Source organism: Ictalurus punctatus, chromosome 12 (genome assembly GCF_001660625.3).
Source record: "Ictalurus punctatus breed USDA103 chromosome 12, Coco_2.0, whole genome shotgun sequence".
In the NCBI taxonomy this organism is placed as follows: Eukaryota; Metazoa; Chordata; class Actinopteri; order Siluriformes; family Ictaluridae; genus Ictalurus; species Ictalurus punctatus.
This window is the reverse complement of record NC_030427.2, coordinates 10,679,652-10,693,433: the sequence shown is the minus strand read 5'-3', so window position 1 is coordinate 10,693,433 and position 13,782 is coordinate 10,679,652. Positions and strand designations below refer to the sequence as shown.

The 13,782-nt window shown below is 39.8% G+C and overlaps 1 protein-coding gene across 2 annotated transcripts; it reads left to right on the top strand.

Annotated features, from left to right (window-relative positions):
• The first annotated feature begins 5,352 nt into the window (after window positions 1-5,352).
• On the top strand, window positions 5,353-12,811 carry si:zfos-323e3.4 (volume-regulated anion channel subunit LRRC8E). Of its 2 annotated transcripts, XM_047159027.2 has the most exons (5): window positions 5,353-5,472; window positions 5,665-5,866; window positions 7,496-7,644; window positions 10,070-10,149; window positions 10,240-12,811. In XM_047159027.2, exons 3-5 carry the CDS (start codon window positions 7,572-7,574, stop codon window positions 12,526-12,528), a joined length of 2,442 nt encoding a protein of 813 aa, XP_047014983.1. In that variant the 5' UTR covers window positions 5,353-5,472; window positions 5,665-5,866; window positions 7,496-7,571; the 3' UTR covers window positions 12,529-12,811. The 2 variants fall into 2 exon arrangements, with proteins under 2 accessions (XP_047014983.1, XP_017338019.1); XM_017482530.3 differs by lacking the exon at window positions 10,070-10,149.
• The last annotated feature ends 971 nt before the right edge of the window (window positions 12,812-13,782 follow it).

Genomic DNA, 13,782 nt, shown 5'->3' with positions numbered 1-13,782 from the left:
TGGGTAACTTTTTTATTTTTTTAAAGCCCATGTTCTGGTTCCACTCATCAGGTACTTTAACAGGACCAACTGATTCAGGCATATTGAAGCAGGGGAAACACTTCATTCAACTCATTAGGTAATTATCCATGTATATTATAGGACTCGGATTCGTTGTGTATTAGCCAATCGGTCATTTCATGATCTTATTCACTCAGGGTGTGTTCTACGGGTGTGTGCTTACAAACACTGTTGTAATACACCGCCTTTGTAATTAACTAGTGAGTTGAATCAGTTTACACAAGCTGACTGTTAATGCTGGGAACTACAGTTGCCTAACCCTGGTTACTGAATAACTTGATTCAGTTTAGTGTTTTCTCTGCTGAAGTCACTTACCTGTTAATTCGTAAACCCTTCACAAGCGTGTGTTTGTCCAGATGGCGTCTCATTTAAAAGTGTTTGTGTCCAATCTGGACCTGAGGAAAAACAGTATCTAAAATCCAAGAGCACAAATGAAGGAAGTATAGACAGATGTCTGAGATGAAGGTTTTGGAAAGTAATGGGAAAAAATGTGGGTCCTGTCATCATTCGATGGATGGGTTCCTTGCCACTTGAGGCCAACGCAACAATCCGAACAGACATCTTTCCTGGGCAGGCAAAAAAAAAAAAAAAAAAATCCTGATTGATGTATTTGCAACAGTATTTTAAGCTACATTTTCCCAAGATTTTTAGACAATTCTTGGAGTTTTGTACAGGGTCTGGATTTCGCTTTTATTTATTTTGGATTAGCTGTTTTGTTTTTGTTTTTGTCCCACACAACCCCCGGCAAACCCCCTCCCTCCCTCCCCCCCCCTCCCTCCCCCCCCCCCCCCCCCCCCACCAGTCTTGACCCTTAAGTTCTACTTTAGAATAAACGGACAGATCCCTTTTTGTATTTGTCGCATACTGAGCATGTGCCGGATTTGGGACGTGACTGCAACTAGTGACTTCTCTTTTCCTAAATCTGGCGGGTTTTTTTTTTTTAAAAAAAACAAAAAAAAATTAATTAAAAATAAAAAAAAGGAAGTAGTTTTTTTGCTTTAACACTTTATTAACATTGAGAGATAATTTAAAGACTGCTTTGTACATTTTACAGCAATCAGTGTATTGTACAACACATTGTGTATTAAAGATATCTGTTTATTGTAGTTCATTGTGTCCCTGGTGATGAGTTATAAACCAAGTTTATTTAAGTGAACTGTTGTAATTGAAGCTATGCTTTCGAACACCTCAACTTCCTCAGGAATGAAAAAATGTATAATTTGATTACAAATAAGACACAACTGACCATCCATGGCTGGGAGCCAAAAGAGCAAAATTTGCACTGGAGGGATGGCATACTCTCTCTCCTATGTCAATTACCGTGACTAGTCAATTGTAGGCATCAGTGATGCGGAAGGGGGTAGATGGTACTTCCTCACAGTGTTTCACATGGGCCGCAGTTATGTGACTTCACATGTCTCAGAGGAAGCATGTGTTATAGACTTCAACGCTTCCCTGCTTGTTAGTTGTATGATAGGGCAGAGCTAGCTGGTGGGTGGGAATTGGCAGTTAACCAAATTAGGAACAAAATGGAGGAAAAAATGTCGATTTAGAGATTCAGAGCTTGTTTGTTTATATTAATTTAAACCCTTGTTCTAAAAAATAAAAACCTAAATATTATCCAATAAACGCCAAGTGATATAAAGTATTTCCTCCCCATAACATAAGAGCAATAAGTTGTTGTATCCTTAAATGAATACATCCAGCAGTAGTGCAAAAAAAAAATTCCGTGTAGAATAGTGGTAAAAGTGTCATTCAGTGCGCGCGCTGTATATTATGTAAATAATTATCAGAATGTTTACCTCTTCAATGTTTTGCAGTTTGTGTGTGAACATAGAATAAGCATAATCTCATCTTTCTCATTTTGTCACTAACATGATTATAAAGATAAAGAATCCTTTTTTTCATTATTAATTTGAGAACACTGAATGAGAGAAAACAAAACTGTGGTGAATCTGGGGGGTTCCTGAGGACTAGATAAGGTAAAATCAGGTGATCCATTAAATAAGGTGTACCAACATTCTTGATACAGCTTGTCAAGGGACTGGTCAGTAGCTTATTAGGTGTGTTTCGAGTTGAGAACCAATCTATGGCAAACACCAGATCATTTGTATCGTTGTCATTGTGTTACAAAAAAAAAAAGTCCTAGGGTTTGTCCTAACCTTTGCAGAAAAAAAGATTTTGTGATAACAGAACAGAAGGTAAAAATGTAAAAGAAGGCCCACAGATACTCAGCTCTGTGACTAGGCAGCTAATATATAATACATTCTACAACCATCAGTTATGTCAAAAGCCACATACAGTGGTGCTTGAAAGTTTGTAAACCCTTTAGAATTGTCTATAAGGAGAACACAATTAAACAAATGAAGAAAAAATATTATACTTGGTCATTTATTGAGGAAAATGATCCAATATTACAGTGCTGTGAAAAAGTATTGGTGATTGCTTCTGTTTTTGTGTATATCCCATACTAAATAGTTTAGATCCTCAAACGAAAAACATAAAACAAAGGCAACCTGTGTAAGCACACAATACATTTATTATTATTATTATTATTATTATTATTATTATTACTTTATTGATGCAAAAAAAAGTTATCCAACACCTATCACCCATGTGAAAACTAACTGCCCTCGTCAACTTAAAATCTGGTTGTGCCACCTTTAGCAGCAATAACTGCAACCAAATGCTTCTGATAACTGGAGATCAGTCTTTCACTGCGCTGTGATGGAATTTTGGTCCAGTCTTCTTTGCAGAGCTGCTTTGGTCAGCCATATTGGAGGGTGTTTGAGCATGAACTGCCCATTTAAGGTCCTGCCACACCATCTCAATTGGTTCAAGTCAGGACTTTGATTAGGCCACTTCAAAACATTAAGCTTTTTTTTTTTTTTTTTTTTTAGCTTTTTTTGAGCCTTTCAGAGGTGGACTTACTCATATGCTTTGGATCATTGTCTTGTTGCATAATCCAGTTGCGCTTGAGTTTCAAGTTACGGACTGAAGACCGGACATTCTCCTGGTTGAGAGCAGAATTCATGTTTCCCTCAATTATTGCATGTTGCCCAGGCCCTGAAGCAGCAAAGCATCCCCACACCAACACACTTCCACCACCATGCTTGACTGCACACATGATTTTCTTTTTGCGGAATTCTGTGTTTGGTTTAGTTTGGCCAGATGTAACGGGACCCCTGTCTTCGAAACAGTACTCATCAGTCCAGAGAACATTCTGACAAAAGGTCTGAGGATCATCAAGGTGTGTTTTGGCTAAATTCAGACAAGCCTTACTGTTCTTCTGGGTTAGCAGTGGTTTTCACCTCGCCACTCTTCCATGGATGTCATTTTTGCCCCGTGTCTTTCTGATAGTGGAGTCATGAACAGTGACCTTTATTAATGCAAGAGAGGCCTGTAGGTCCTTTGATGGTGTCTTTGACTCTTTTGTGACTTCCTGGATGAGTCGTTGCTGTGCTCTAGGAGGAATTTTGGAAGGTCTGCCACTTCTGGGAAGGTTCACTACTGTGCTGAGCTTTTCCATTTGGAGATGATGACTCTCCCTGTGGTTCTTTGGAGTTCCAGAGCCTTTGAATTAGCTTTGTAACCCTTCCCAGACTGATGTATTTCAGTCACCTTCCTCCTCATCCTTTCTGGAATTTCTTTCAACTTTGGCATAGTGTGTTACTGCGCAAGATCTTTTAACCAACTTCATGCTGTTGAAAAAGTTCTATTTAAGAGTTGATTTGATTGAACAGGGTTTGCAGTAATCAGACCTGGTTGCGTCTAGTCCAGCTGAACCCCATTATGAATGCAGTTTCATAAATGTGTGGAATTAGTAACTAACTAGTAACTAAATACATTTCCACACGGGCCCAGTTGGTATTGGATAGCTTTTTTGCTACAATATATAACATCATTTAAAATCTGTATTTTTTTGGTTACTCAGGTCGCCTTTGTTTTATCTGAAATATTTTAGCATGAGATATACACAAAAACAGAAGAAATCGGGATGGAGGCAAATACTTTTTCACAGCACTGTACATATCTGTGAGTGGCAAAAGTATGTGAACCACTAGAATTAGCAGTTAAATTGAAGGTGTCTAATTAAATAGAGAAATTAGACTCGGGTGTTTTCAAGCAGCGGGGTGACAATCAGGTGTGAGTGAGCGCCCGGTGGTATTTAAAGAACAGGGATCTATCAAAGTCTGATCTTCACCACACATGTTTGTGGAAGTGTATCATGGCATGAACAAAGGAGATTTCTGAGGACCTCAGAAAAGGAGTTGTTGATGCTCATCAAGCTGGAAAAGGTTACAAAACCATCTCTAAAGAGTTTGGACACCACCAATACAGAGTCAGACAGATTGTGCACAAATGGAGGAAATTCAAGACCACTGTTACTCTGCCCAGGAGTGCTCGACCAACAAAGATCACTCCAAGAGCATGACCTGTAATAGTCCTCGAGGTCACAAAGGAACCCAGGGTAACTTCTAAGCAACTAAAGTCCTCTCTTACATTTGCTAATGTTAATGTTTGAGTCCAACATCAGGAGAACACTCAACAACAATGGTGTGCATGGCAGGGTTGCAAGGAGAAAGTCACTGCTCTCCAAAAAGAGCATTGCTGCCCGTCTGTTCCAAACCTACGCAAGTTAGTACAGGAAGTAAAGTCTGGAATTACTACCGACTCGTTTAAGCTGTGCAGAATCGCGTCCTTCTTTTGGGAATCAATAACTCTTTGTCGTGCGCTTTGATTTCTGAAACTTTGCAGACGTTTTTTTATATTCACAAACAGCTCTATAACACACTGCATGAAAGGTAATATTTGGGAAAAAAAAAAAAAAAAACATAATCGGTGCACTTTAAGAAAGGTGTGCCAATAAAACACAAGGTGTATTTCACCGCATGATGGCGCCACTCACCCACTCACCATGCACTGTTCACTGCAGAGTGTAGACCTGTCAATTAGACAAGTGATTCTTCTTGGGGGGGTTTGATCAGTATTTTGACATTTAAAAAAAGAAAATAAGTAATTATTTGAGGCTGTGTGACTAATCTGTTGTTTGCAACATCAGCCTGTTAGTCACAGAGTGTTCGTGTTAGTGAATTTCACGGTGGTACGACAGAGCACTGATGACGATAGAAAAAATATCTAGATCATAGAGTCATCATTTGTTTTTAATTTAATCACACTGGGGCTTGAATTAAACCATCCTGGGTTTGTAAATAGCCTACAACTGAACAACGTAGCTCCTCTACCTTTTAAGAACGGTTTCGTTTGGTGCGGCTGGAAAACGGTCATTCCAGCACTTTCTGCGTCTCTTTCAGCGGAAATAATCCAGCCTAGAGGCAAAATTCTGTTTCTTGCTGAGAAGAAACGACATAAAACTATGCACCAACTATCACTTTTATCTGAGATAAACAGGTAAAAACGTGCGGTTTCTGTAGCTTACAGCTACACCTACTGTCTTCATGCATCACCATTCGTGTTGCCAGATTGGCCACGGTGTACAATAATGCTGTTATTATGAATTGATAACTGAAACTAAAAGAATAACTTTGCACACAGTATAGCTATGTAGATTCATATATTAGTATACACTTGTTACGTTTTCAGTTCGGAGCTCGTGACTATTCCGCAGGGGGGATAAAAACGAGTCTGTGTTAAAGTACCATCTGCACCAATCTGGCAACCCTGGTTATAATAGCGCCGGTGGCGGTCCCCAAGACTCAGTGAAAGAACAGAAATGGAGCAGCACTAATGAGATGAAGGTAGCCACAGGGACTTGGGAAGATGGTGAACACGTGAGAAAAAGCAGGTGAGTTGCTCTTAGAGGACTGGTTTGTTTACTTAAAAATCATTTAGTTACGTTCAGGTGGCGTTTACTTTACACAGTCGTCTATAGAGGCCATGAAGAAATATACACATTTAAACAGCACTTTGTATTGCACCTAAATGTGATTGCAGCCCCCATGGATTATGGTAGTATTTTCTGTCACTAAACTTGTACTAGTTGTGTTCATGTTTTTGAATAGGATATCTTTATTCTATAGAGGAAACTGATTTTTTGGCATCACTTGCTTAAAGCGGCGGTATGTAAGTTTTTTGTTTTGTTTTGTTTTGTTTTTTAATGAAGTAAGCATCATTCTTGAAGCAGTTCTGCAAAACATGGGGTTCCTGAGCTGCTGTAAATACTTTTGAAGTAAAGCCTGTACAAGTAATTCAGAGTAAGTTAGAACTGTTGGGTTGGATTTGGTGGGAGCTTTCAGACACATACGTTACCTCATTATTATAAGATCGGTTCCTCAAAAAACATGCTGACCTACTTCTGTTAATAATGCAATATCATTTAAAAAAAAAAAAAAAAAAAAAAAAACTAAGATACCATGTGTCACTCGGAAGGCATCCTAAATGTCGTAGATGTCCTTCACGAAGGAACTAGATGAATTATAGATTAATTCATCTTCAGTAAGCACTTTAATCCTGGTCAGGGTGGTCGTTGGAATGTTAGCGAAGGTGGAAATGTTACTGATTGCGCCGCAGTTCTACCATGGAATATAATAGGACCAGTGTTGTACGTTCAAGAGAACGCTCACATTGTTTGTCCAATGGGGAACAATATTATACCAGTACGTACCTTTTTCTGACTGTGATCCAGCCTAAAATATAAAAAAACACCATCATTATATATGTCTTCTTTATGTAAACACAAAAATATCTAGAGACATCTATTCCTGAAGGGCATCATGGAGGCGCAGCCAACCTTATGCTAATGTTAGGATCTATGCAGAGTTTCTGTGCATGTTCGCACCGTGTGGGTTTTGTCCGGGTTCTCTGGTTTCTTCTCACCTCCCAAAAACACACATGTACGTGGATTAGCGAATTTAAATTGCCCCTAAGTGTGAATGACTGTATGTGAATGTGTGTTTGTGTGTGCTCCTGGTGCCTTGTGATGGACTGTTGTGCCATCCAGGATATATTCCCACCTCACCCCCAGTGTTCCTGAGAAAGACGGTCGAGCGTGAACCAATCCAGAGTTTACTGATCCAGAGGTTAAATTGCTTACTTAATATGAATGAATGAATAAATCTACTTCTGAATCCTCCCAGTATGAGCAACATTATGAAAAGTTGCTGATGCTTTCAGCCATTGCAAACCAGTCATTCTACTCTAATGGATGACAATGGAATCTGGTACCTCTGTTTTGTTTCTGTAGTTGACAGACAGAAAGTATTCCAGTATGTTACACAAGCCTCTTTTCTACCCAAAATGCTCTTGTTCTGAAAACAGGTTACATGTTAGTCACTGAACTGCTTTCTGGAAAAGGAAGGACCGTTTGTACAAAAATAGTGACATGAAACGCATACAATACGTGTGATAATACCTGTAATATCTCATATTGTAATACTAAGCTAATAATCAATTTTTTGTTTCGTTTTAAATTCAGACTCCAGGATGATTCCGGTTAACGAGTTCCGGAACATTGCATCGGAACAAAATCCGCGGTTCCGAGTGCTAAAGCCATGGTGGGACGTCTTCTCGGAGTACCTCTGCATAGCCATGCTAATGATTGGCGTCTTCGGATGCACCATGCAGGTACAAAACGTTTTGGCTTTCATATGCACTTAGCTTCCTCCACCCTGCTCACGCATTTAAATTCTGATAAGAGAGCAACTCATGTGACCGGATTTTGTTTATTCATTCAAATAGTATTCATAGATTAGGTTCTCTTTTCCACTGCGTATTAACAGTTATATTCCTGCCTTGTTATCAGCAGTACAAGTCTGAGTTGTACAAGGTGAATTGAAAGTCAGTGTAGATCTGTTACTAAGCTACAAAATGGCTCTGCAAATTTGGTCCAGTTTCGCTGTCACAGAAAACTCCTAAAAATATCAAAAGAAGAAGAAGAAGAAGAAAAACATCTGGGAAATATTAGTGTAGTCATAGAGAAGTGTACAGTTGGCTTTTTAATCTACTGAGCTTGCAGATTGCATTTTGGACTGTATACTCACTTCCCCTAACATTGCATTAGTTAGTTATTAAATCGTGGAAAAGTAATGAGAGCTATCTATATCCTATTACCCAGCAGAAGAAGTCTACCTAAATTGATATCTTTTAGCTTTATTTTACCAAGAGAACACCTAATGACACCTAAACAACAGGCTGCATAGCTGGATTTCTGTCAAAAAATTTTTTACATTTTGTTTCATTTGATTAGTCTTCAAATCGTTCTCATATTGCTTTCTTTCAATTCTGAATTTTAGTCATGATCTACACGGTTCTTTGTTGGTGACAGGGATGAGTTTGAGCTAATTTTAACTTAACCATCCTTTTCAAATTAACCAGCCACTAGTCTCTAACAGTGAGTAGGTACTTCACTTCTAATAGTTTCTAATAACACCACAGTTTGTGTGATTATGTGCCAGTCGGTCAGAAAGGCGCCTTTAAGGGTTGTACTGTTGACTTTTAAGGTTAAGCACGTTGGCAGATGTGAGTCATTCTACAGTGACCTTCCATGAACAAGACCTGTTACGTATGCATGTCCTTATTTCCTAAAAAAAAAAATTAGTGGGATCTGTGGTTTATATTACACATATAATTGCACATTCATTGCATTCTCGTGTACTTGTATTACGTCACCTTGACTTCCCTGCTGCTGGCTTCATGTGAAATAACTAAGCTATTTTTATTTATTTGTTGCAGTGATGTAACCAGGTTAACCACTTCTGAACAAATCATTTACAGAGGTGGCCTGGCAAAAGACAAAGGAGAATAAAGTAATGAAAGCCAAAAGAGTGAGAGAGAGAGAGAGAGAGAGAATGGGATAAAAATTCAAATTAAAAACATCTATAAGCCACATCAGTAGGCTCAATTATAGACCAAAAACGTTGTAATATGTGGGAAAATTCGGACCTCAGTTCTGCTCCCAGTGTTTAAACTTTATTCACAAGTTCTTACTGGTGAGTCTGACCTTCTAGAGCATGTAAGGCGTAACAGTCTTGCCTGTTTTTGCACTGTCCTGACCTAGATTCAAATAGAATTGGATTAGATGCTCTCTAGGGCTTAATATTTCATTCATACGATCTTATATTAGCAATTATAAGCCTGCTCCATGCAGCCATCTAGACCTACCATAAAATGATTGAGTAAGGCAGATTTATTTTATTTCCATGTGCAGAAATGGAGCGTCGCAAGTCATTTGCTACTTATTGGGTTGAATAGCTTCTAGTAGCGTTAGGTGACAGGAGAAGAAACTATCAGCTTACCATACTTGAACACTCTGTATGTATCATGATATTTAGTTCTCCTGAATGCCAGAAAAGCACCATTTAACAATTTAGAAAGCCTATGCAAACTATAAATGAATGATTTTTTTTTTTTTTTAGGAACGGCATTCAAAATTGAACCAACTGAATTGATTTTTGTTTTAAAAGTTTTAACATCCAATTAGCTAGTAGATTAGTACTGTGAGTAACAATGGAGTTAATGAATGATGTGGACGTATTAACATTATATGTATTTTATACTTCCAGAAAGGTATACAGTGATATATTTATTGATATCTCAGTACAGTGACCGTCATCTCACCTATAGCTACTATGTATGTAAGGAATAAAACACAACAATACATGCTGTAGATTATTTTCCTAAAACAGCATGTCCCGATGTGTTTTATTCCTTTAATGCCACAGCGATTTGTTATTGATTACAATTTGTAATTTATTTACTAGCGTCACTTTTTAACTGTTTATCGTTAATTGTTAACATTTAACGTCATGGAACGTTCAGAAAGGCAGTTAGTTCCCATTATCGCTTACTTTATAACAGCTATAAACAGCTGTTCCCTTACCAGGCTCTATTTTTTCTCTCTTCAAGTTATTACGGCAAAAAAAATACAGAGCTTGTCATGTTACTGAGTAACCAGATTCAAAAATGACATAATTCTGACACTGGAGACTCAATGTTAAATAAACATCTAACAGAACACTTCACAATATTAACTGTTTTATGTTTTTCTTAGTTAAATATCTTTCAATTACATCCAAAACTACTGTCAGAGCTGTCCGACACCTTCAGATTGGAGAACTCAACGAGACTGTGGTATAATTAAATGGTGTGAACCACATGATTTAATGTGTACATATGACTTGTTTCAGGTATCAGGTATCTGACAACTCTTTCTTTTGATAGCTGACACAGGAAAAGATCTCCTGTCTCCCTGATCGCATCACTGGAGACTCAGATGAAGACATGGACTGCAGCTACCTCCAAAAATCCAGAGAGAACGATAGCCTATGGGAGCATGCCATCACCAAGAAGATCGCCCCAAACATTGTAGAGGTGTTTGGCCGAAAGAACAACCTTGACATTCACCAGTACATCTTCATAAACAGTTACTGCTACGAAAGGGCAGTCCACTGGTACGGCAAGTATTTCCCCTACCTGGTGGTCATCCACACCATGATCTTTATGGTAGCAAGCAGTTTTTGGTTCAAATTCCCCGGGACATCGTCCAAGATCGAGCTGTTTGTGTCGATCCTGGGGAAGTGCTTTGATTCCCCCTGGACCACTCGAGCAATTAGTGAGGTATCTGAGGAGAGAGAAGACATGGTCACATGGAAGAAAAACAACACACCAAAAGCATCAGCAGTGGAAAGCCCTGATGAGGAGGACAAATCTGCTGTCTTTATTCGTTCTACGTCCGTTGTGTCTGACCGGGAAAAGAATGTGCTGGAGCCTGAGCATGCTACATCTGTCCTGGACAAAAAGGAAGGTGAGCAGGCCAAGGCTCTGTTTGAGAAGGTGAGAAAATTTCAGACTCATGTAGAAGAAGCAGACCTCCTCTACCTCATGTATGTCCTCCAGACCTCCCTCAAGGTGATCAAATTTGCCATCATCACTATATATAGTGTTTTCCTTGTACCAAATATTGAGATTGTGGTGACTTGTAGAGTCCCGCCAGACCTGACTGGTTTTGGTTTGTTCTGCTGTAATAACAACAAAGCGCACCTCTTCTCGAAACTAGCCTATTGTTACATTGGATTTGTTGGTGTGTATGGATTACTATGCATCTATTCTCTCTACTGGCTCTTCCATCGACCACTGAAAGCATACTCCTTCGAGCATGTGCGTCTGGAGACAGGGATCAACGACATCCCTGACGTTAAAAACGACTTTGCATTCCTCTTGCACCTCAGCGATCAGTACGACCCTCTCTACTCTAAACGCTTTGCTGTATTTCTCTCTGAAGTGAGTGAGAGCAGGTTGAGTCAGGTCAACCTCAATCACGAGTGGCCCATCAAGAAACTCCGCACACGTCTCTCAAGGAACGCCAGCGACCGCTTAGAACTGCACTTGTTCATGCTGCCAGGTTTACCCAGCACTGTGTTTGATGTGCCAGAAGTGGAATCTCTGAAGCTGGAACAGATCAATAACGTAACTATCCCTGGCACAGTGACCCAACTTGCAGCTTTACAGGAAATCTCCCTCGTTCACTGTCCTGCCAGACTTCAGCTAGAAGCCCTCACCTACCTACGAGAGAACCTGAAAGTCCTCCGCCTCACCTTTGGCAACTTAGAGCAGGTCCCCTTGTGGATGTACACTTTAACAAATCTGGAAGAGCTCCACCTGAGTGGGCCACTCACCAATGAGCTCCATCGTGGTGCCACCTTAGACACCTTGCGGGAGCTCAAGAACCTTCGTGTACTGACCTTGCGTAGTAAACTAATCAAGATCCCTTCCAGTGTGTTGGATGTAGGTGGCCAGCTGCTAAGATTATGCGTGCACAATGAGGGCAGCAGGCTTCACTCCTTCAGCAGCCTGAAGAAGCTGCCAAACTTGGCTATACTGGAGCTGATTGGCTGCGAACTGGAGCACCTCGCCAGTGCTATATTCACCCTCACCAATCTGCAACAGCTGGATCTGAAGGAGAACAAGCTTACCACTGTGGAGGAAATCCTTAGCCTGCAGCACTGCCACCGACTGAGCACGCTCAGACTATGGTATAACTCCATCCACTATATCCCCGAGCACATCAACAAACTGCGCTCACTTGAGACACTCGACATGAGCTGGAACAAGATTCATAGGCTGTCGCTGCACCTTTGCTACTGCACTAAGCTTCGGCACCTGGATCTCTCCCACAATCAACTCACCTCACTGCCCCCTGAGATTGGGATCCTGCAGAGTCTGTGGCACCTTTCTGTAGCTTACAACTCGCTGGAAGTGCTCCCAGAGGAGCTGTTCTCCTGTAAAAGGCTGAGGACTCTTGAGCTGGGGAATAACAGTATTGCCTTTTTGTCTCCGAGGGTTGGGAACTTGGCCCACTTGGTGTATCTGGAACTAAAGGGTAACAGGATGGAGTCTTTGCCTGTCGAGATAGTTGACTGCAACCTACTGAAGTTGACTGGGCTCATCGTAGAGGAGAGTCTGATTGATATGTTGCCTTCTTATGTAAAAGATAGAATGAAGGAGAGGTGATTCATTGATATTCACATTTGAGTTTGAAAACCAGAGCATATTCCGTACAAAGAAAGATGCATCACTGGATCTAGAACTCAAACGTGTCAAATAACTTGGGTCTGACGAATTTTTTTGAAATTTTTATTTACCTCTCTATGTAGGAAAAAAGAAACACACACTACATATTGCATTTCAGATGAGCAGTTCGATTTAATGGATGTTATTTATTGTAATTGCTGCATTGAAGTGCCTTAGCAAAAGTTTGTATCTTTTTTTTAAATAAAATGTTTCGTACACTTTATATACAGTCATTATATCAATAAGTTTATATTAAATCATTATTTCAAGGAACTTTTGACCAATTTTAAAACACATTTTAAAACCTGTAAAAATGGACCTCTGCTAATTTAATACACTCTCTCAGGTTGTATTAAGTCGTCATCCCTAAAGGACTTTTCAGGCTTAGTAAATCACATTGCATGTGCTAAATGAGTCTACACTACCTGGCCAAAAGTATGTGGACACCTGACCATTACACCCATATGTGCCCATTACTAAACCATGCAGATTAACATGGAGTTGATCCCCTCTTTGCTGTTGTAACCGCCTCCACTCTTCTGGGAAATCTTTCCACTAGATTTTCTCATGTGGCTGTGATGAGTTCAGGCAAAAGAGTGAGAAGGCCTGGCTTGTAGTCACGTTCCAATTCATCCCAAAGGTGTTCAGTAATTTTGCAATCAGGAATCGGGCCACTCGAGTTCTTCCACATCAAGCTTGGCAAACCATGTATTTTTGATGTCTGTTTGTGCACAGGGTTATTGTCATGATAAAACAGGTTTGGGTTTCAACGAAGGGAAATTGTAATGCTCTACAGCATACAAAAACATCCTGTATAGCTGTGTGCTTACAACTTTGGGTGGAAGAACCACATAATGATGTGAAGGTCAGGTGTCCACATACTTTTGGCCATAAATTGGTATATTTACATTTACTATGCCCTGTATTGTCCATCTTTAACTAGAACTGTCCTAACTTGCTTATTCATTTGCAAACAAAAACTGGGACAGCGCACGCTATTTTGTACAATCTTCCATAGACCAATTAGTTACCTTCATGGTAACTCATGGCCTCAGAGATGTCTCTTCCAGATGTTTAACACAGCACAAATGAGTTTCTAGCTTTCTAGGTTTCTTTACCTGTACACCTTTTTTTTTATTGTGTCTCCTTTCTTGCGCATTGTTTTGCACGTTTCACAGCTCATGGGTAACATCA